Source organism: Amblyomma americanum, chromosome 8, assembly GCF_052857255.1.
Source record: "Amblyomma americanum isolate KBUSLIRL-KWMA chromosome 8, ASM5285725v1, whole genome shotgun sequence".
NCBI lineage: Eukaryota > Metazoa > Arthropoda > Arachnida > Ixodida > Ixodidae > Amblyomma > Amblyomma americanum.
The window spans coordinates 21,310,766-21,333,183 of NC_135504.1; the positions used below are offsets into that span (position 1 = coordinate 21,310,766).

At 48.4% G+C, this 22,418-nt stretch overlaps 1 protein-coding gene across 1 annotated transcript; it reads left to right on the top strand.

Moving 5' to 3' along the window:
* The first annotated feature begins 17,224 nt into the window (after positions 1 to 17,224).
* Positions 17,225 to 22,190, top strand: LOC144101065 (uncharacterized). Its single transcript, XM_077634074.1, has one exon. It carries the CDS (start codon positions 17,289 to 17,291, stop codon positions 18,426 to 18,428), a length of 1,140 nt encoding a protein of 379 aa, XP_077490200.1. The 5' UTR covers positions 17,225 to 17,288; the 3' UTR covers positions 18,429 to 22,190.
* The last annotated feature ends 228 nt before the right edge of the window (positions 22,191 to 22,418 follow it).

Here is a 22,418-nt window from a genome sequence, read left to right on the forward strand (position 1 = left end):
TATGCGCCAACGTTGGCACTCAAAGTCAAGCTCCACGCAAACTCGGTCAGCCGATTAGACTTCGTGAACTAGTCCTTTCCCAAGCAGCGCAGGCAAACGGGCCAATTTTGGGAATGACTGGTTTCACTCCGGTGATCAAAATTTGCCAGTATATTCCCAATATTGGGCCGATTAGTTGTGCTGCTGGGTGTCACTACTTCGCGCACCTTTGTGTGCGCACCGAGACACCCTTAGAGCGTGTGGGGGTAGCGGTCTCGGTCACAAAGGAGATGCCCTTGACTCAATGCGGCAAGCTCAGCCGAAGACCAGCTACCTAGTGACAAGGGGGTTGGTCGTTTGGTGCCCAGCTTCCGCCGTTCGCAAGCCAGAGAATGGGTCGCAGCCAAATGTTCACAAAACAAAACGAAGCTTATACAGCAAAGAGACGACACAGAGGTATTCGCAATTATTCGTGCGAGCACATACAAAGTGGTTTACCATTGCAGTGCAACTCATGCAAAGTAACAATCGAGAGAGAATACAATTCAACAAAATGTTTGCATTTAAAGTGCACTAACACAGAGACAAACAAAACACAATTTGTTCCCCGAGCACTGCGACAGTCGACGACCTGAGGAGCACGACGGGGCTTATCCGCAGACTGGCGCACGTTGCCTCGCTGGTCCGTGGCTAGTCGAGTGGTGTTCTCCCGGGAGTCGAGCGGGCGCGCTTGTCAGGAGCTTAAACGGCGCCTCGGGCTGACAGAGAGCGGTTAAAGCCCTCATTTATAGGTGCGGCCCGCGTCTGTTCGTTCTTTGCCTCAAGGCAGGCGCGTACATACAAGCGGTATCAACTACCCAATTTCCTTCACCTTCTCGCGCCGGGCGCGCGACTCCATTGGTCGAGCGTGGAAACCGCCTTCCAGAAAACTCTGGGTCCTTCTCGCGATGCGAAGACGACGGTGCGAGAGCGAAGGACATAAAATATCACTTTAGCGCGGTCAGGGTTACGCCTCGGCAATGAGTAGAAACTACTAGGACATTGCATTCGGTCCACTCGCAGCCGCGCTTTGAGCTTTGTAGTATAGCCTACTTTTTACGCCCCTACCTTAACAGACAGACAAAATAACTTTATTGAGCAAGTGAGTTTTAGACCCAGCTGGGTCCCTGGGCCACTGCGCGGTCCCGCACTGCATCAAGTAGGTCATGCCGGGACATGACGTCGGCAGCCCGAGTCACCGCAGCAAGCAGCGATTGAGGTAATAAGAGAAGACAGGACAAGGACGACTGAAAATTTGATAACGGTCGCCCAGACAGGCGGCAGTCTCAGCTGAGTGCGCGCCGGATGTTCCCTCTCAAGACACTTTATCACATGCCTCAGGCCATAGCGCCCGCATGCATGCCGGTAGTGTTCGGTTTCGGCACCGGCCTCGATCGGCGGCCGACGTTCTTCTTGAACCGTTTTCCTTCGAGCAGAGTGTGCAGTCTGTGCGGCCTCGTCCCTGCTTTGGCGGCAGAGTTGCCATGCCGGCACTCCCTATGCCAGCCCTGCAACGACGGCGCCGCTGCTAAGAGCTGCCACTGCCCACTGGACAATAAGCCTTTCCAGGAGGGAGACGCGGCGTTCTCGGCCGAAAGGTACGCTGCTGGAACTCTGAGCACGGCTGCGACGCCAAGTACGTGGCATCCGCCATGTTGGAACACTTCGCCAACATCTGCCAGTTCCACGCCGTGACCTGCCCCAGGTGCAGCGAGATAGTCATGCACCAGGACATTGAGGAACATCTGGAGCGCAGCTGTGTACCATCTCGCGCACGCGAACCAGACGATAACTTTGCCAACGTTGTCATGCAAGTAAAAGAAGCGTTAGGAAAAATACAGGAAGAAAATGCTGCCCTGCGCACGAAGCTGGATTCATTCGAACAGTGTCTGCGCCCTGAGACCGAGAACACCGTAGCATCTCAGTCCACGATTATCGCCAGTGCAGTGACAGACGCTCTAGAAAACAAGATTTCGGGGCTTAAAACCCTGGCCGAGACGGCATTAGCTGAACACCGGCGCCAAGTCGCGTCGGAAATCACGGACGCAGTGGCTGGAAACGAGAGGACCATGAAAGAGCTAGTCAGGCGGGAGTGTGAGCGTACAGCGCTGTGTATGAAGGACAGGGTCGTAGAAGCCTTGTGTGAAGATCGCACGCTGGGAGATGCCGGATCTGCAGTTTCGGCGGCGTCAGCTGGAAAACAGGCTACGTCAGTAGACGACGAGGCCAAAGCTGAGGAACAGCTGATCATCGCTTCCCTGAACATCGGTGATTTCCTGGACAAGTCGGTTCCTTTGGAATGAACCATAGATGACTGGGATGAATTTCTCGCCTAAGCACGTTCTTCGCCATACCGCACCAGCAGAGATGGCCAGCCTAGCTACCACTACGAATACCTTATAGTTCCGTGTCTTTGCTTTGACGGCCTCCGTGTTTGGCTTCGTGTTTACATACTCGAGGGCTTGTTCGACAAATTCCTGAATTGGCCCATGGATAAGAAGGTTAAGCTAGTTCTCATCGATCCTAGCGGCTGCACGAGACAATTGACTGTAAGGAACGCAATTCGACCAGTCCGCCGCTGCGCTTGTATGCCACCTGCCTTTGCCAACTGCATCAAGTTACCATGCTTTGCAGTGGGAATATACTATCGTTGTAAGAGTAAGCATTCCGTATATTTAGTGACTGAAATCTCCTACGGAACTTGGGCAAAATACCCTGCCCCTAAATGTCAGCGCGCTAGAGGACAGCTTACTTTGTTCTTACACCTTTATCGGCTTATTCGTGTATAGATTGTGGCAGCTATATATGGCACATCTTCGGAGTTACCGACAGGGGCGTATTTATGGGAGGAAAGCCACCCCCCCCCCCCCCCCCCCCCAGCTCGGCTGGACCCCATTATCTGGACGAAAAAAAGTCCAATAAATACGCGGTTCAAATGCGACCAGCATTTCTAAGAGGAACACATGAATCTGCCCCTGGTTACCGACTCGTATCTCTGTCCACGAAAAGCCTTGCCTCGTTGTGACGTGAGCACTACGCCAACACGCTTTTTCGGCTGTCGTTCCATGCGGATGAGTGAAATACGGCGAGGGGTGGGTGGGCAGCAGCAGGAAGCAGAGGGGAACCCGGAAGAAAAGCTGTACGGGAGTGCGAGCTTATGTGACTTTGATCCTTCAGCTTGATCCTAATGCGGCCGACCCTGGTCGATTAAAAAATTGCAGAATAATCCGTGCTACGCCTATATTACCCCTCTGCGGGAATGCATGCCTACTGTTCATTGTTTTCATCTCATCCACACGCAAGCAACAACACAAGAAAGATTGTCAGCGTAGTAATCTTTATGCACTTGTATCGTTATCAAGGTGGGACTACTTTTAGCACAACACACGAAGGGGACCATACAGGCGCGCTAACTCAAACTCTTTATTCACAAAGAACGCGCGTGCAAATATACAGTCATGAAGTCATCCATCATAACCAAATCTTCACAATATTAGGCACGACTCCACGAGAAATGATTTTTCGTTTCAAACGCACTGAAGTGTCGCTCATACACGTATCAGCCTGTTATTCTGATAAACGCTACCTGTAGTTACCGTGCCACAGTGTGACGACTTCTGCCTAGAATCTTTGTTTTGGTCAACTTTGGTTTGCATTTACAATTTTTGCACTGCTTTGGATGTTACGTCGCTTGTAAGCATTCAGCGATGATGTAGGGTAATTATCCCCTGTCATCGGCGGCTCGGCACAAGCATCTTTTTGGTACGCCAGGACTGAAACCCCCAATTTCAGATGTCGCTGACACATGTCTGTACGAAACCTTGAGTTTTCTCGGTAAGAGAAACCTGGGTCGCGCAAACCTCACCGGTGGCAGCACCTGCCATCGCAGAGCTGAGGCGTATCGCTTAATAGCTGCACCACTTCGCCAGCAGCGGTGTAAGGACTACTAGCGATCTATGAATGAAAAGTAGAGAGTGACCAATTCCACATACATGGGCATCCGCCCATTAATGCCAGCGCGTCACATCCTTAAGGCGGAACTTAAGTCCGATTTCGCCCACCTTTGTCTGAGGCGAATGCTTGACCTTGATAACGGAGCCTGGAACCTAAATCGAAGTGAAAACCAAAGTTCTAGCAGACTTAATTCGCATTTGGCCTAATCCCGCCAAATCATCCGCCATTTTTTTAGTTTCATTTTCTTTGCAATGTTGTCATGCGCACTAGGTGAGGTAGACCTATAGGATTCAAAGAGCCAGTACGCTATTGTTGACACAAGCACACTTACAGCCATTTTGTGCACCCGACGAGCCAACCAGACCCACAAAAAATCGCTCACGCGAAAGAACGAACGCGGGCACGGTCCCCCAGTGTAGAAAAACACCTGATCGCTTAGTAAAAGAGCACGTACGAGGGAGTTGAGGAACGGGTGCTCGAACCCAACGGAGTACGCATCACAAGAAGACACTGCGCATTGTAAGGTTTCTGGCGACAGCCGGTGGTCCGATTCAGCTGCGTATTCGGCCAGGACACCTGCAGCCGGGGTCCCTGCACGGCGATAGGCATCTGGGTTCCCACGGCCGGTCCTCGCGAGGTTTATTGGATTCGAGACGGCGGATTCCACTGCCGTTTGAAAACAACATTCTTCCCGGAAGATCGACCGTGCGGCACGGAGGCAGTTAGCGACCGCCAGAACCGAGCAGGGGGTGACTCACCCCTTCAACTGTGCCTGCTCGCCGGCGCCTCGCCCATTCGGACTTCCCGGAAGACGTGTCCGCCTGGAGCGTGAGAACTGTCGTTCGGACGCGAAGACAACGCTCTCTCTGGTGGGGGCGATTGTCCACCGGCACCCTCTTTCTCCGGCGAGGCATGTGACGGGGCCGTGTCCCTATGTGAAATGGTGTGTGTATGTGTGTGTGTACGACAGCGCAAGTTAGGCCACGTCCAACCTGGCGAAGACATTCTCGGACCTGGGGAATCCTAGGGACCGGACCCTTTTTAAACCGGACGACGAGTGCCGTGAGAAGGAATTCTCGATCATCCTCAGATCTTCTCAGATCCTCCGACCTTCCCCCATCACCCTCCAATGGGTTCCAAAATCTTGTAAATAATGTAAAATAAGCCCCCTGTACAGTTTCCTTCATAACCAAGTCCGACAACGTCATTCGGAGAAGGGACCTGCGGCGCTGAAAGAGTCAGCTCACTCAAGGACCCCTCGTCCCCAACAGCATTTTAAACGGATGTAAAGAAACAGTGCTGTCTGTCACGGATCTCCCCAGAGAACACTCGGACCGAAAGAATGGACTAGGCGACAGGTGTATCCACACAAATGCACATTTAATACACCCTAACTGACACACACACTAGCACACAAAACTAACACAAAACACAAAGATTAAAAATACACACGACACGGGCACACTGCTACCAGCGTCTACTACTAGCGTTCTGTACTGTTAGCGGTCGGCGTCGTGCCCACGGTTAGTTCGGTGCGGCTGCGGCGTTGTATCGGTCCAGTAGCCGGCGTCGAGGTGGCGTTCGACATGCTGCGGCTGGCGTGGCTGGCGGCGTCGTACAAGCTCCCGGTCCAACCGCCCGTGGAGCTGATGCCGGTGCTGTTGGCGTTGGGGGCACCACCCGGATGGGTGGCAACAGCGCCGGAGACATCCTTGACCGTAGCAGGTGGTAGCGTCCTCAGTTAACTCCCGTAACGGGCTCAGGAACGGCAGGATGTCCACGATGCGAAGCCGTAGAACGCGAGCTCACCGGAGCAGTGGCCGGCGTCGCTCTCTTCCAGCCGAAGCGTCCATGACCCGCCGGAGCCTCTGCATCTCCGTTCTTCCCCACCGTGCCTCGCTCACCCTCGCCCTTTTATAGCCTTCGGGATCGTCCACGTAAGGCTTGTCGTCTTCTCCTTCTTCTCTTCTCCACCAATCAGCTCTCTCCACCTCACCGAATGCTTCTCCACCAGTCATCTCTCTCCATCTCACCGAATGCTTCTTCATCTTCTTTATTCTTCGGTTAAACCACGCCGTCTTCTTCACACCTCTTTCCTTCATAATTTTATTCTAGACTCATTATTATATGTGACACTGTCATGGAATACCTTTAGTTATCTCGTGAAGATAGTGTGCAATCATAAGAGGACAGAGAATATCTCGTATAAGTTCTCTTCTATATAAATTCCTGCTATCCCCGTTGTACTTCGCTGCATACGAAATTAGCCCGTTTATAGCTGCGCTGTTGTGGTTCGTGGCGCATGAAATGGATGCGAACTCTTACATGAGGAAGCGCCCGTTGTATAAGCGTCAATGCTTAGCCAGGTCAAGGTGGCAGCAGCGCCGTCTGCTCGCGTCGGCACAAGCGACCCTACCGCACGGCGTTGCATTACCCACATTGGCGCCTCAAAAGTGCAAGTTCGAATCCCAGTCGGACATATCTGTTTGCACAGTTTTTATTTGCTCGAGCTCTCTCATGCTGAGGACGGACGGACGAACAGATAGAGATCGGAGGACAAAGAGAGGTGAAAATGTAGCCGTTAAAAAACCCGTGGTCCCGTGTTAGGTGGCGGGCCGCTATAGCAGCGCATGGTTCGAGTCACGGACGTCCTTGCACTGCAGCCCTGAAAGAGACTGTTCGTCTCCGTATGGGTTGCAAGTAGATATAAGGATAGGCGTGGCAGCCGCCTTACAGTGGGTTGACACCTGGGCCCTACGTTGATAAAAGGCGAATGAGGAAAGGAGGGTCGGGGGTAGGGGGGGGGTCAACACGAGCCCATGCAAAGCATCTACCACTGTTGTGATTCCCATTGACTGAAAACGCACCTTCAAGCCTTGAAAAACCGGTGCTCAGGGCTACCCCATGGTGACGCCCCAGACCCCTTTCCTACCTCGAGCCCGCTAGCGATTGTAGCGCCACCTCGGTTGTTTGTAAACATTCAGGAATTCTACATCTGTTAAAAGCAGCTACACTAGTCTCCCCTGAGAGGTCTTCTCAACGCGAAGTCAATGTATTATCTTTATGACCGTCAAATTATACGTATAAAAACATTTTAGCGACGAAAGACAATGAATTAGAGTCACACGTCAGGGCATGAGACGAGTAGCATTTATACTAAGCCAAGGCCTCCGAGATCGGGTCTCAAGACAAGGTTTGCTGAACTGACCTGACGCCGGTGACACCAGCTATAGTCGGAAACAACTCAAGAACGAATCGGCAGACGCCCGTGAAAGGAGGCCCTCGAGGCAATGGCGTCGACAGGTTTTTCATGACGCCACAGTTAATCCGATTTAGCCGTGGTTATTTCCCATCCTTCTGCCACCCCCTGCGATTTCACGCTGGCAGCTTCGAAGAGAACGATGAAGGAGAGAATCGGTCGACACCATTGGCCGGAGTGACTCCTCTTAAGGGCATATGTCGCTTTGTTCTTGAGTTCCATCCGAGTATAGTTCAAGAGTAACGTTGCCTGCCGCCATGGCACGAGGTATTTTCGTTTGCTCAAGGTGGGATCAAAGCCCCATTTTTCCTAGCATTTCACCCTTATTAAGCCTAGCAACAGGCCAGGGAAAGCTTGTACTCTTTGTATCACCGCTTGGTACCCAGCGACACTGGAGAACGAACCTCACACCTCCCGCATGCGAGGCGGATGCTCAGCCTCGTGACTGTACGCTTGTAGCAACGGTTTTCGCCTCGACTAGCTACACCACAGATCCTTCCTTAGGCTTTATCGTGGAGCACATGTTTCCTAATCTAGTACAACTGGTAGCGTTGTTTCATGAAACTGTGCACAAATTTTTAGGCATGAAAAATTTCTCTTAGCTCACGAGACGTTGCCTTTCAGAGCGCGGGGTACTTCGCCACTGCTGCAGCGGATGCGTTGCCTTTATCGTCGTAGAGCTTTAACCCTAGACAGCCGTCAGAAATGCTCAAGGTAATGAACAAAGTTCATCAGAAGAACTCAATATGGCGGTGCTCTAGCACTGCCTTGTACAGTTGAAGCCTGGACCACGGAAGGTTCCCGCTGGAACACCGGAACTAAACAGACGCTACTCACCGATCCCTACCGAACGAAATTTTTGAACTCTATTTGAGCGTCATCCACAGGGATAACAACTACACGTTTAATGTAGTGGCGTTTCGAAAACGTTTCCGGTCATTCGGAGCTCTCACTTTTCAAACAAATATATATGTAATCAACTTACCATCCTACCGGCTTACTCCGCTGTCCACGCAATTTAGATCAACAAGCGCCTTCTTCCGTTGCAATGTCCTAAGACAAAGCATTGTTCTCCTCAACGCAGTTTCGATTCCCAAGTTCGCGCCGTGTCTTGATTTCCGCAGCACACACCAGAAGTCGCCAGCTGTTCCATGTTCGTTTTCGAGACAGATTGACGAAAAGAATTCTGCTTAGGGAGTAGCTGTGGCCAGCGAGGAGGTGAAAACGACCTACAGAAGAACGTCGCGTTTCTCATGAGGTAAACCCGGTTATATAATTTCTTTGAAATATTGACAACGCAGTGCAAACCGGCAGGGGTTCCGTCTAACCGTCCGCTCCCGCGCGCAAAGCTTCGCAGTCTAGCGTTTTCTCTTTTTACGCCATACCCTGGTGCGATACGGACGGCGGAAACGTGATAACATTCGCACACGCAGGCTGCATCCTCAGCCGACTGAGGGCGAGACGCTGCATGTTAGGACGCTTGAGTGCGTGCCTCCAGCGATGGCGCCCGTGAGCCTGCAGACAGTGTTCGGTTTCGACAGCGGCTTCGATTGGAGGCCGACGTGTTTTGTGAACCCGTTCCCACCATCTAGAGTGTGCAGTGTCTGCGGTCTCGTTCCTTCATCGGCAGCCATGTTACCCTGTCTTCACCTGCTCTGCCAGTCGTGCTACGAGGGCGCCGGTGCCAAACGCAACCACTGCCCCTTTCACAAGGAGCCCTTCCAGGAAGAAGACGTGGTGTGGTCAACCTTCAGCAGGGACAGTATCCTCGGCCGCAAGGTACGTTGCTGGAACGCTGAGCACGGCTGCGACGCGGAGGACGTCGCATCCGCCATGTTGGAGCACTTCGCCAACGCCTGCCAGTTCCACGTCGTGAGATGCCCCGAATGCAGCGAGAGTGTCCGACACCGAGACATTGCGGAACATCTGGCGTGTGACTGTGAACCACCGCGCGCACGCGACCAAGCATCAGAGGACAACTTTTCGAACGCCTTTATGGAAGTCAAAGGAACGCTGGCAAAAATATTGGAAGAAAATGCTGCCCTGCACACGAAGATGGATTCGTTCGAGGACCGTCTGCGCACTGATACGAGTGGCGCCTTTGCAGCGCAGTCCACCAGTATTGCCGACGCAGTGACAGCCGCCCTGGAACGCAAGTTTTCGGAGCTGACGACCGGAGCGGAGGCAGCGTTGGCTGAAGACCAACGCGAAGTCACCGCAGAGGTCAGGGATGCACTGGCTAACATCCAGGGGACCATGAAAGAGAAGAACAGCGAAGGGTGTGAGCGGAACGTGTCGCGTTTGGAGGACAGGGTTGTAAAAGCCGTTTGTGAAGAACGCACGCCGGCAGATGCCGGATCTTCACTTTCGGAGATGACAGCAGCTAAAAAAGAGGCGGCTTCAGTAGAGGACGAGGCGAAAGCTCTGGAACTGCTGGCCGTAGCGTCTCTCAGCATCAGAAGCGACGTCCTCAGCAAGTCCGTTCCATACGAATGGACCATAGATGACTGGAATGGGTTCTGCAGGAAATCGTCTGATCGTTTGCATTATTTCACAGGCAACGATGGCCGGCCTAGTTACCACTATGGATCCCTGGTAGTTCCGAGGCTATGCTTTAGCCGTGTCTATGTTTGGTTTCGTGTGTATATAATTGAAGGCTTGTTTGACAAGTTCCTGAAGTGGCCCATAGAGAAGAAGGTGAAGCTACTTTTAATCAATCCTTGCGACTGCACAAGACAACTGGCATTAAGCAGCTCACTTTCGCCACTCCCAAAACATCCCCTTCCTGGTTTTAGTAAAGAAGTTGTGTTTGTAGGGAGTTCTCACACTAACATTACGGTTGACGCATTCAACAAACGTGGTTTGATCGGAAACCACAAACTCCAGCTCCGGCTCGAATTTGAATCATAAGCTACTGATCCAGAGTTCCCGGGTTCGAACCCGACCGCGGCGGCTGCGTTTTTATGGAGGCAAAACGCTGAGGCGCCGGTGTGCTGTGCGATGTCAGTGCACGTTAAAGATCCCCAGGTGGTCAAAATTATTCCGGAGCCCTCCTTCTTCTTCTTCTTCTTCTTCTCCTCCACTATGGCACCTTCCTCTTCCTTTCTTCTTTCACTCCCTCCTTTATCCCTTCCCTCACGGCGCGGTTCAGGTGTCCAACGATATATGAGACAGATACTGAGCCATTTCCTTTCCCCCAAAACCAATTATTATTATTATTACTTTGCTTTTTATTTTGGTGTGAACTTATAGCACATTCTGTTTACTGGTCCACCGCGACGATACATTTACCTAAGAGCATTTATTCGTTCATCTGCATTGGGACGTAAGTATGTTCACCCTGGCAGTTTGTGTAACATATTGAGCACTTGCTTTGATGTTCTTCCTGGTTGTTTACTTTCCCATCTGTTTTTAATAAATAAACATTAGATAGTTTGTTTTGGTTGCAGTTTATTTGGTTTCGTGGATGTTGCAGTTTTTTGCGGAACAGCCAACGGTATCGATGATTTTTGATGAAGTCAAGCCTTACTATTTGGCTGGGATCGTGATATTCTATTTGTGCGAAGAATAAGCGTGAAAGTTTCTTTGCCCGTTCCTCGCGGTGGGCTGAATCCCAATATTTCTAGTCGACAAGATTCCAGCACTGATGGGAGTCTCCGTAAAGGGCGCTGGTTAAAGGTGTTCCTAATGCGAACTGTTGCGAGTGTATTACACGGGATGTGTCGTTGAGGTTCAGGGTGCGTGTAATGGGTGAGAATTGACTGATACATTTCCATATTCATCTCGTCGGCTTCCTTGTAACGGTTATTTGTAGCCGGAAAACATGTAATATGAATCATTAATGTAGGCACATTACGGGGCCGTATAGTAATTGCCTGCGCTCCCAGCGTTAGAATCGTCTAGGGTAGTTCGGCTGCCTTGCTCTCTAGCGTAAAGCCTCTATTCTTGCATGCAGGGGATGGTGCTTGGAGCAATTACAGAAACTGGTGCATATTCAATGCGGTTGTTTTTGCAGTAAAACAGGCTTTGCTGCGAACAACGTTTCATCACAGTGAATGAGCTAGGCTATTTCTAGTGGGCTGTCTTGACCAAAGGTTGTCTGAAATAAATCCCTGTGAAAATCTCGGCGTGTGCAGTGTGGTGGTTAATTAGAAAAACGTGCAACACGTATTAGAGAGAGAATCGAGATGACGGACGCATTTGGCACCTTCCGACTGTTTACTGGCAGCATCGAGACACGTATGCTGATAGCGACAAGGTCAAGAGCACCTGCAAGATCCGACAGATTACTCGAATAGGGGGACCGAGCGCCAGTTTTGGGCACATTAAAATGTTTTCATCATCATCACGCCCCAGCATCCTCTTGGCGAACTGTTCTTTTTCTCTCGCCCTCTTTGGAAGCCATAAGATCCGAGGATGTGCGCATCCACTGCCAGGCCTTGCCGTAGGCGTAGAAGGTGTGTCACGACGTCAACTCAGGATCGTGGCTATAGCAGACGCAAGGTACCATTGGTTTTCTCATCACCAAACAAGGTGTACATTACTTTGCCGTCGTATATATTGCGAAAATGCAGGTGGTTGCAAGACAAGGCGAGACATCGCTCATGTGTGTCACTATAGAGAAGTGGTTCGTGCTATCGCCCGCACTTAGGCGATATATTCTGTGCAGGACAAAGAGCGGTGCTTAAACGACCGCCTAAGGGCGCCGACCAGAAATTAGATGAAAATTCTCTTATAGTGATGTTTTAACGGAGTTAGGATGGTGACAATGCATATAATCTCAGCGTATAATAGGTCTAATAGTGATGCCGTAACGGAGTTAAGATTGTGACAATGGACATAGGCTTAGCGTACCAAGGCTATTGCTAGTGGTCTTTGTCTGGAAGCCATCAGTTGTGGTGGCCTGGTGATGGGGATGGCGTTGGTCGAAATGGATGCTAGAGGGTAGCTGTTGCTAGAGCTGGTGGTTAAAGACCGAGCGAACGCATCTCCATTGACGATAAAGTTTTTTGGTTACCCTGAGTGGGACGCCTAGTCCAGCAGTCCCGCGGTGGCTGCTGTGACGTGGGATGTTTGGACTAGTCCGTATTTTGGGCCAGGGTCCTCGCTGAGCAGAAAAGCCTGACACTGCTCCTCTGAGGGATTTGAAATAGGCTAGAAGGTGGTGTTGAATTGGAACGCCCACACTGTGTGAAATTATGTGGCTTTTGCGCCACAGCGTGGGCATTCTGGACCCTAATTAAGGCATATCGTTCTACTGGTGTGATCCGGCTGTTGTATAAAAGTGAGTTCGTAATCTGCGGAGAATACATTCCTCCTCCTGGGCGAGCGATTCATGAGGTTCTGGGTGTACCTGTCTTGACTTCCTGTGGGAATGAAGGTATTCAGCGTGAGAGGTTGTCGGCAGCGTTGTATAAGTCTCTTCCACCTTTTGTAGGGGTGTTACTCGGTGCAAGAGAGCATGGGCATGCCCAGGGGCGGCACTGTTCCCCCGTGTGTTGGTCCCATGCGACTTGGGAACCCGAGTACTGAGGCTTGTCATCAAGACTTTTTTTAATATTTAAAAATCTTTAAATAAATTGTAAATGATCGGTCCGCTTTTGAGGTCGTGTACGCGGCATGAACACTCGGTGGCCTGTACTGTACATAATGCAAACGTATTATAGCCAACCTCAAGCGCCTTTTTCACGGACCCTGAAAACGGAGCGGTCGATTGCAAATATGACTGTGACCTACGTTATTGAACATTGAACATATTTTTGCTACGCTGCGGCGGACTGCAAGCGTTTCCCGTTTGATCGTGTTCTGTAAACCGCGGTGATGTTATTGTTAGCATGATATATTAAGAGTTTCTTACGAATCGTGCTGCATTATTTCGGGTGGATTCCAACATGTTAGCAGGGTGAGTCAGAGTACTACGCCGCAGCTACATACTCTCAGAATAAAACACACTTCTGAAACGTGTAGTACCTCTGTGACCATTCCATGTCCAGCTTTCTCGGGGAAAAGTTTGAAAATATCGAAGGCATCCTTCTGATATGTAGTAAAATATTTCCTTTACAGTGTGTCAATCGATCGCATCGAAAAGGTAAGACTGCAATAGAATACAATGGGGAATGCTCTTGACGATAAGAAAAAAACGTGAATAGAAAAAAAAGAGACTGCCTTCGGCTGATCTGCAGATATATTGATCGTTGTAGTGAAATCTTGCATTATATGAAAAAATTTCTGTGTTAAACGGTTTCCCCTTCAAATATGCTTTTGTTCGGAATTGCTGGGTATGATCATGGTTGATCTCTTTTATCACCACATACTCACCCATGACGACCCTCTTTCTTCTCCTCTTTCCCTTCCCCGGGGCAGATTAGCAGGCCTAATATTCATCTTTCCTGCCGAACTCTCTAGGCGTTTAATCAGTATACACTTATCTCTCTCTTGGTTTCCTGAAGTTTATATAAATCAATAATTATACTGGGCCAGCTTTCTGTTGTTATGTTGTCTGCATTACTATTTCAGTTTAGTTATGTTCCGCCTGTTATATTTGTCTACGTACTCTCGCTTCCCACAAGCCCGCATGTGAAAAAACTCGCACTACTTACTGTCACATGCCAATTTTGACAGAGCGCAAAAGTGCGGCTTTGCTGACTGCTATGCAGTGGCGTCTTCGTGATTATCAAAATCCTTATAATGCATTGCGATCGCCAGCATGTAATTCATTCTGTCCTGTCATATCGAAGCTTATGTTTAAATATTTGATAAAACTGAAATTCGATACAAACCCCGACGGGGCACCTGACAGGGTCGACATTACTTCTGATTGTATTCGATTTATTACAATTTTATTGTTTAATTTTGCCAAATGAACTTGAAGCTATGCCAGTATACCATTCGGCAAGCCAAGCTAGGAGAGTTTTAAAAGAAAAAGAAATGAACCCAGAACCGCGCCAAGGCCATTCAGAAAGTCTACCAACATGCTGTCGCCTTGTCTGTCGGAGAAAAATGTAATGTAAAGAAATGTAATAGGTAAACTGAAATCAGTTGTGTCGCGCTGGAGTGGCATGCCCTGAAGCCGTGGTGCGAATTCGGGTGAGAAATAATTTTCCGTTTTGTGGAGTAAATGCTGGAAGATATTACGTATTCCGACAACATAGCGAAGAATGCGCTCTGGCCATCAAATGATGTCTTCACCTTCATGCATGCTTCCATGTCCCATAGAGTTCTAAAGTCTTGAGAGTCCATTGAGTCGTCTTTGGGTTGAGCCTTCGCTTTTCCTGAGCTATGCAGAATTCAGTCATGCACTTGGTAGCGAAATGCCGGGAGTGTAATTTGAAAGGAGACATTGAGAACCATTGTGTTTTGTACTGGAACAATGTAATGTGTTTTACAATCTGACTGCAGTTCTGATTTCTGGGACAGTTCGAATGAGACAACCCGAAATTTCACAACAGTACTCGTACAGGATTTGAACACATGAAACGCAATGCCATCAGGGCCGGAGACAGAGTTTCACTTTCATCTCAGACAATAGTTTGTGTTCACAATTCTACAATAAAGCTGGCTTTGTAGGAAAATCATAGCTAACCACTCCTAAAGCCGGATTAGTGTCGGGGGTGCAGGAACTGATCTGAAAGAGGATTTTACAACACCTCGCCTATTCCACGCCATCAGGAATAAAGAGCTTTAGTAAATGTTAATTACCTGAAGGCAGAGTGCGTTAAGATCTTCGCGCCAACTTACAATATTATTTACAATAAATTAGTTCCTTACAGTATATTCCTTACAACTTACATTATATTATTACAAGTTCCTTACAACTTACAATATAATAGTTCCTACAGTAATAATACAATATTTTCAACCTGGTTACGGCAGAACAATTTATATCAGTTATACAGAACCTTAATAACAGCAATGACTGTAACATTGGTGGCATTCAAGTCAGGCCTTTCAAGCATATTGTAGCAGTTATTTTTCCTCTTCTTGCGAATATATTTAATTCGCCTTTACTACCGGTACATTTCCTGACAAAATGCAAACAGCCAAAGTAACGGTTCTGTATAAGAAAGGTTACCGTGACGTTTTGGGAAATTGTAGACCAATATCTATAATCCCTATCTTTTCGAAGGCTCTTGAAAAAGTGCTACATACAAGGTTGTCTCATTTCATTTACAAGCATAACCTTTTGTCTCCAAATCAATTTGGATTTTTTTTAAAATAAATCAACCGAATTAGCGCTACTCGAGCAAAGTGAATATATGCTAACATCGTTTCAAAATAAGGCCTTCGTGATTGGTGTCTTCGTAGACTTTTCGAAGGCATTTGATGTAGTCAACCACTGTATACTCCTAAAAAAACTAGAGTGTTATGGTATTCGAGGAGAGACCCCAACGCTTCTGAAATTATATCTATCGCGCAGAAAACAAGCTGTATGCATAGATAATATGAAATGTGAACTGAAACGTATTAGTTCTGGTCTCCCACAAGGCAGTATATTGGGATCATTACTTTTTAATAGGTATGTAAATGATATCTCTACCATCAACTCCGCTGCGATATTTATTATCTACGCTGATGACACAAGCATTTTTTTTTACTGGAAATGATGTTGATCTCCTTGTTCAGGAAAGCAATGACACCATGACTAAATTGCAAAAATGGTCTGAATCCAAATATATGCGTATAAATGATAAGAAAACACAAGCTGTTATTTTTCGTCCTAAAAATAAAGTGCTTTCTTCCTCCATCAGGATTACACTAGGCTCGCGGTGTATAGATTTGGTTGAACAATTCAATAGTCTAGGAGTAGTTATTTCTTCCAACATGACTGGGAATCACCACGTGCACCTTATAGCAACGAAGCTGGCTCAACTAACCGGGGTCATAAGTCGGCTGAGTTATGTTATTCCTAGAAAAATAAAGCTACTCCTCTATAATTTCCTTTTCCACTACTGTCTAACGTACTGCCACTTAGTGTGGGGCACAGCCACGGATAGCTGTCTTCAACGTGTCTGCATTCAGCAGAAAGATTTGCTTCGTTTTATTTACAATGCCCTCTGGACTCGCCAAGCACGGATCTCTTTTTACAAAGTGGTGTGGTAAAAATTTACAACTTGTATAAATATCGTCTAAGCATACGGTTTTAACTTCAAACAGGTAGGAATGTAAACAATATACGTAGCCTTGCTGAATTAATGCCCGAGAAACCAGCTACACGACAAGGTATGCGGAGACTTGGGTGGTGCCGACTCCTCGAATAAATTCATGTAGAGAATGCCTACAATTCATTCTTCCTTCCCTGTTAAATACTTACGCATATAATAATTTTGTTCGTGAAAAAAATCTTTGCGTGGTGTGTACGTAGAGATGTAGAATATGTTTATTCTTTTCCTTCGCTATCTGTGTTTATCGAGTGTGAATGTCGATTTAATATCGTATAGTGGTGTCTCACTTTATTTTGTAGTTTCAATATTGCATAATTGTTAATACGTTGACCAATTGCATTTCTTTTATAAGCCATGCTGTCAAGTCGCTGCCAAGCGAAAGGGGCTGCGGCTTTGTCAAGCTCAGTCTTACAGCTTTTTCTGCGCCTCCGCTTTCTGCACCTTTTGAAGGCAGACATAAATTTGATTTGAGTTGATTTGATATGATTTGAACTCGAGATTTTCGCGGTGAATGACAGGTGTCACTCGCCAGCCGCTTCTTACCCGTTTTCATGAGGGTCCCCGGACTTTTTCTCCCTTTCTAAGTGCCTGTGCTGCGCATCGTTTAAAAACGACCATTTTACAGCCGTCATGTTAATTATGAAGAAAATCCGAAATACCGAATATATTGTGTAATTACTGCCAATGCATCCCATACGCGCTGCTGTAGTCATCGACCCGTTCGCTCCATACCGCGTGGATTGTTTTGCAATCGAGCGTTCCTTCTCCTGCGCCCTTTCCCGTATCTGATATGAACAACGGAATATTTGATAACTGTCGCAGAAGGGCAGACGGCACACTCAGTCTGCTGTGAGAGAGACACTCGAACGTGGGGCACCTGTGAGTGGTCTCCAGCCATGGCACCCGCTAGCGCGCAGACAGTTTTCGGTTTCGGCACCGGTCTGGACTGGCGGCCGACGTGTTTCGTGAACCCGTTCCCGCCGAGCAGAGTGTGCAGTGTCTGTGGTCCCGTTCCCTCCTCGGCGGCCATGTTGGCCTGTCGCCACCTCCTCTGCCAGTCCTGCTACGACGGCGTCGGTGCCAAGCGCAGCCACTGCCCACTGGACAAAGAGCCTTTCCAGGAGGATGACGTGGCGTGGACAACCATCGGCAGGGAGAGTGTCCTCAACCGAAAGGTACGCTGCTGGAACGCTGAGCACGGCTGCGACGCCGAGGGTGTGGCGTCCGCCATGTTGGAGCACTTTACCAACGCCTGCCAATTCCACGCCGTGAGCTGTCCCAGGTGCAGCGAGGAGGTCTTGCATCGGGACATTGCGGAACATCTGGAGTGCGACTGCGTGTCGTCCCGCCCACAGGAACAACCGCTGGACGACAACTTTGCCAACGCCTTTTTGGAAGTAAAAGAAGCGCTGGGGAAAATATTGGAAGGCAATGCCGCCGTGCGTAGGAAGCTGGATTCATTCGAAGACCGCTTTCGTCTTGAGGCCGGTAGCACCTTTGCAACGCAGTCCACCAGTACTGTCGATGCAGCGACAGTCGCACTGGAAAATAGTATACCGATGCTTAGGGCCCAGGCCGAGGCCACTTTACCTGAATACCGTGCAGTGCAGGATGCGTTGAACAAACTCTCAGAAGGAAATGCCTCCCTACAGACGAAGCTAGACTTGCTGGAGGAACATCTCGACATTGAAAATGCGATGGCGACGTTGTCCACCATGGTGTCTGATGCCCTCAGTACCGCAGTGCTGAAAACTGCTGCTGTGTGCCGGGCGGAAACCGAGGCAGCGTTAGATAAGCGCTGGGGTCAGGTCACTACGGAGATCAGACAGGCGATGGCGGGAAACGTGCGGGCCGTGAAGGTGGTGATCAGCCGGGAGTGTCAGCGGAACGTCTGGGGTCTGAAGGCAAGTATCGTAGAAGCCTTGCGTGGCGACCGCAGACTCGCTGATGCCGGAGCTACATCTTCGGAGACAGCCGAGAAAGGAACGGAGACAGTAGACGACGAAGTGAAAGCTATGGAACTGTTGGTTCCATAGCTCAAATATGACTCAGAACACTTCGATTATCTTTCAAAGGCGGGCAACCGACGTGCACTATTCCGTTTTTTACGGTCTAGGAAACAGCTCATGTCCTCTCACAATTGTCAGTCATTAGTTATGTCACCTGTAGAAGCTATCCAGGCGGTTGAATTAATAGCCACAGGCCTGCAAAAGCGGTTCTCGTCTTTACTACCTATGCGACCATTGTTGTTTGCACCAGTCGTACCAAATGATAATGCCTCACAAGTAAATCTATCACAGCTTTCACAAGTTGTCCAGAGATTGCCAGCTGCTGCTCCTGGCCCTGATGGTGTTACCACAAAGATGCTCAAGATTCTATTTGAAGGGTCTCCCAACTCCTTATTGCACCTAATAAACTACTCTCTTAAACACGCTTGGATACCTTCTGAGTGGAAGCTGTCCAAGATGATCCCTTTACTTAAAAATCAGGGTGGAGGCTATGAATTGGATAATATTAGGCCAATTTCTTTAACATCAAACGTGGTAAAGTTGATAGAAAGGTTGTTACTAATTCGGGTGTCAGCCATTGTGGACCGCAAAAGTATACACAGTCCATGCCAACTCGGTTTCCGGCCACGGTGTTCGATATGGAATGTACATGCTGATCTTGAGAGCAGAATTCTTTTTGCTCGTCGTCAACGCCTGGTCGCGGCTTTGGTTACGTTAGATGTCGCCAAAGCTTACGACAGTGTAGAACACTCCATCCTGATACATAGGCTACAGTCTCTTCAATTTCCAGATTATATAGTTGCATGGATATCTGCATTTCTTCATAACAGGGAATTTTTTTGCGTCCATAATGGTGTTCATTCAGAGAGGTATAGACAAACGCGAGGTGTACCGCAAGGAGCTGTTCTTTCTCCTGTGCTCTTTAATATTCTGTTAAGCTCAATTCCTCTCCACCGCCATGTACGCACTTACGTCTATGCGGACGACATTGCGTTTTTTGCTGCTGCGCCGGATATACATTCTCTGTATGGTCTGTTGCAGTCATATTTGAATACACTTGAGCACTGGTTGAGCGCATTACACCTGAAGTTAAATGTTGGCAAGTGCGCCACTCTTGTTTTCCCTCTATTCACTCCTGTAGTGGTATCTCTCACTTGCCAGTTAAAAATAATACCGCAGGTTCAATCCCTAAAATACCTAGGGGTCATTTATGACAACAAACTCACCTGACGACCTCACATTGACCATGTCGCGGCGAAAGGGGCTCGTGCCGTGGGCATGTTACGGAGATTATGTCATCACCGGTACGGCATGCGCAGAGATGCGCTATTAATGATCTACATAATGTATGTCAAGCCAATTTTAGAATTTGGATCAGTGTTGTTTTCAGGCTCGGCTACATATAAACTTCGCCCTCTCGTCCTTTTAGAGAGGGAAGCACTTCGCATGTGCCTCGGCCTTCCAAAATTTGTGGCTATCAATGTGCTGTACCTTGAAGCCCGCATTCCGTCTCTCTTATCACGACTTCAATTTTTAACTGTGCAAACTTACCTCAGGATCTATGAATCCCATTTCCACCGTTCCCAGAGCATTTTCTGCTCTCAGCCGACCTCCTATTTTGGTGTCCCCTGGTCTCGTTTCAATTCCCCTCAGGTAGTGTTTGTGCAAAGATAACTTCAGCCTTTAGATGTAAACATTTATGATATCCTTCCTGAGCTTCGGAATGGGCCCACTATCCACATTGTTTTCGACGACATATTCCCAAAAAATGCAAAACTTTTGCCACCGAGTATTCTAAATGGTCTTCTAGAAGATCACCTGAGGACCCTACCAACAGATATAGCAATAGCCACTGATGCATCGCAATGCAATGAAAAGCAGGTGTGGGAATATTTTGCTCGCATTTAGACTGGTCCTTTTCTCTGCGCCTTCCAGATTTCACCCCTATTTTTCAAGCAGAGTTTCTAGCAATTGTACTTGCTCTACGCAAGCTAGACCCCTCTATTACAGCAGTTGCAGTAATTACTGATTCTTTATCTTTGTGTTCGTCTCTCGCTGCACAGGTTGACGGTCCCATTTTATCAACTTTCTTATCCCTACTTCCTCCGCATTTGAGCCTTGTTCATTTAGTATGGGTTCCCGGCCACAGCAGTGTGACAGTAAATGAGATTGCTGATAATCTCGCAAAGGCTTCCCTCAGCGGCCCCGTGTTGCCAATCATCCCGGCTACAGCCTACATTACAGCATCTAGATTTCGGCGACGTGCGTTTTTAAGCACGCAAGACACATCACTTTTAACATCGGCGGATTATGAGCACCTTAAATATTATTGGAACAGGAAAATTTGTTGCTCTCGGCAGCTTGAAGTATCACTGACGAGGCTACGCTGCCGCATCCCCCCTCTAAATTTCTATTTACACAAGTCGGGTTTGGCGCTCTCTCCCCTTTGTGCATTTTGCTGTGAGCCAGAATCTATTGAACAATTTTGGCTGTATTGTCGCCGATTCAACTCACTGAGAAAAAGGATGCTGGAGGAGCCCTTGCAGCATCTTGGCCTTAGTTTGAGCAGCCCGCTCTTGCTATCATTTGGCGCCACCACATTTGGGTTCAGCCACAGATCTGTTTGCACCGCTGTTCAAAATTTCCTGATAGAATCTCACCGACTGCCTTGCTAAGTGTTCCAACCTTTTCTTTTCTATCACTTATTACATTTTGACTAAATCATTATTATTTAATCACTCTCTTTATTATTATTCTTAAAATTTTAAAATCAAAACACTCATTCCTTTTCTGTTCATGACGAAAAATTCACCGGTGTTGCGCTCCCACGTGCTTTTCCTTTTTGTAAACTGCGTTCAGGTGAATAGCCACCCGATTCTTGGCCGATCCCCCAGTGTGGGTATGTGCCATCTTTTGATAGGCTAACAACAACAACAACAACTGTTGGTTGTAGCGTCTCTCAGTACCACTAACAACTTCCTGAACAAATCCGTACCGTACGAATGGACCATAGAAGACTGGACTGATTTTTGCGCGAAAGCCCCACTTTCTGCCCAGTATTTTACAGGTAACGATGGCCGACCTAGCTACCACTATGAGTACCTTATTGTACCCAGGTTATGCCTTAGTGACCCGAAGGTTTGGCTTCGTGTATATATGACCGAAGGCTTGTTCGACAGGTTCCTTAAGTGGCCCATGGAGAAAAAGATTAAGCTGCTTTTCATCAACCCTTGCGACAGCACAAGGGAACTGGCTATAGAGAGTGCAATTTCGCAGGAACTAACTAGACCTCTTGCCGAATATCGTAAGAAAGTTGTGTTTTTAGGATGGTCAGATAAAATACCTGTTCAGAAACTGGGCGCGCATGGCTTGATCGGTAGCCACAAACTCCGCCTGAGGCTCGAATTTATACCGTAGGTCTCTCCATTTTGTGTGTGTGTGAACTAATACATTGACGTGCTGTTTCGTACGCTACTGTTTCACGTTAATAAATGGGTTCGATGGAAGCGCTTTAGAAAAATATTTATTTTTTTCGTCCCAAAGGGCGGAACAAGCCGCCGCGGTGGCTGAGTGGTTATGGCGCTCGGCTGCTGGCCCGAAAGACGTGGGTTCGATCCCAGCCGCGGCGGTCGAATTTCGACGGAGGCAAAATTCTAGAGGCCCGTGTGCTGTGCGATGTCAGTGCACGTTAAAGAACCCCAGGCGGTCGAAATTTCCGGAGTCCTTCACTACGGCGTCTCTCATAGCCTGAGTTGCTTTGGGACGTTAAACCCCCATAAACCACGAACCAAACAATGCTTTCGACTTTTGCTGTCGCTTGCATCTAATGTGAACGTCGAAGAATGTTTGTGAAAACAGAAGCGAAGTTTTTTCCCGTTTGTTTAGCTTCTTCGGCGTGTGTTCTACATTTCCACCAATAAGCCACAGGCTATCCGTGAGTTTCAATCCGTGCACTTCAGTGCAGGCGGTGCCTTTCTTTTTCCGCTGCAATCAGGAAATTTAGTGTTCAGATAGGTG

What these genes read in the sequence shown, in the direction of transcription:
- LOC144101065 (XM_077634074.1), top strand. Translation starts at nt 17,289, where the DNA reads ATGGCACCCGCTAGCGCGCAGACAGTTTTCGGTTTCGGCACCGGTCTG.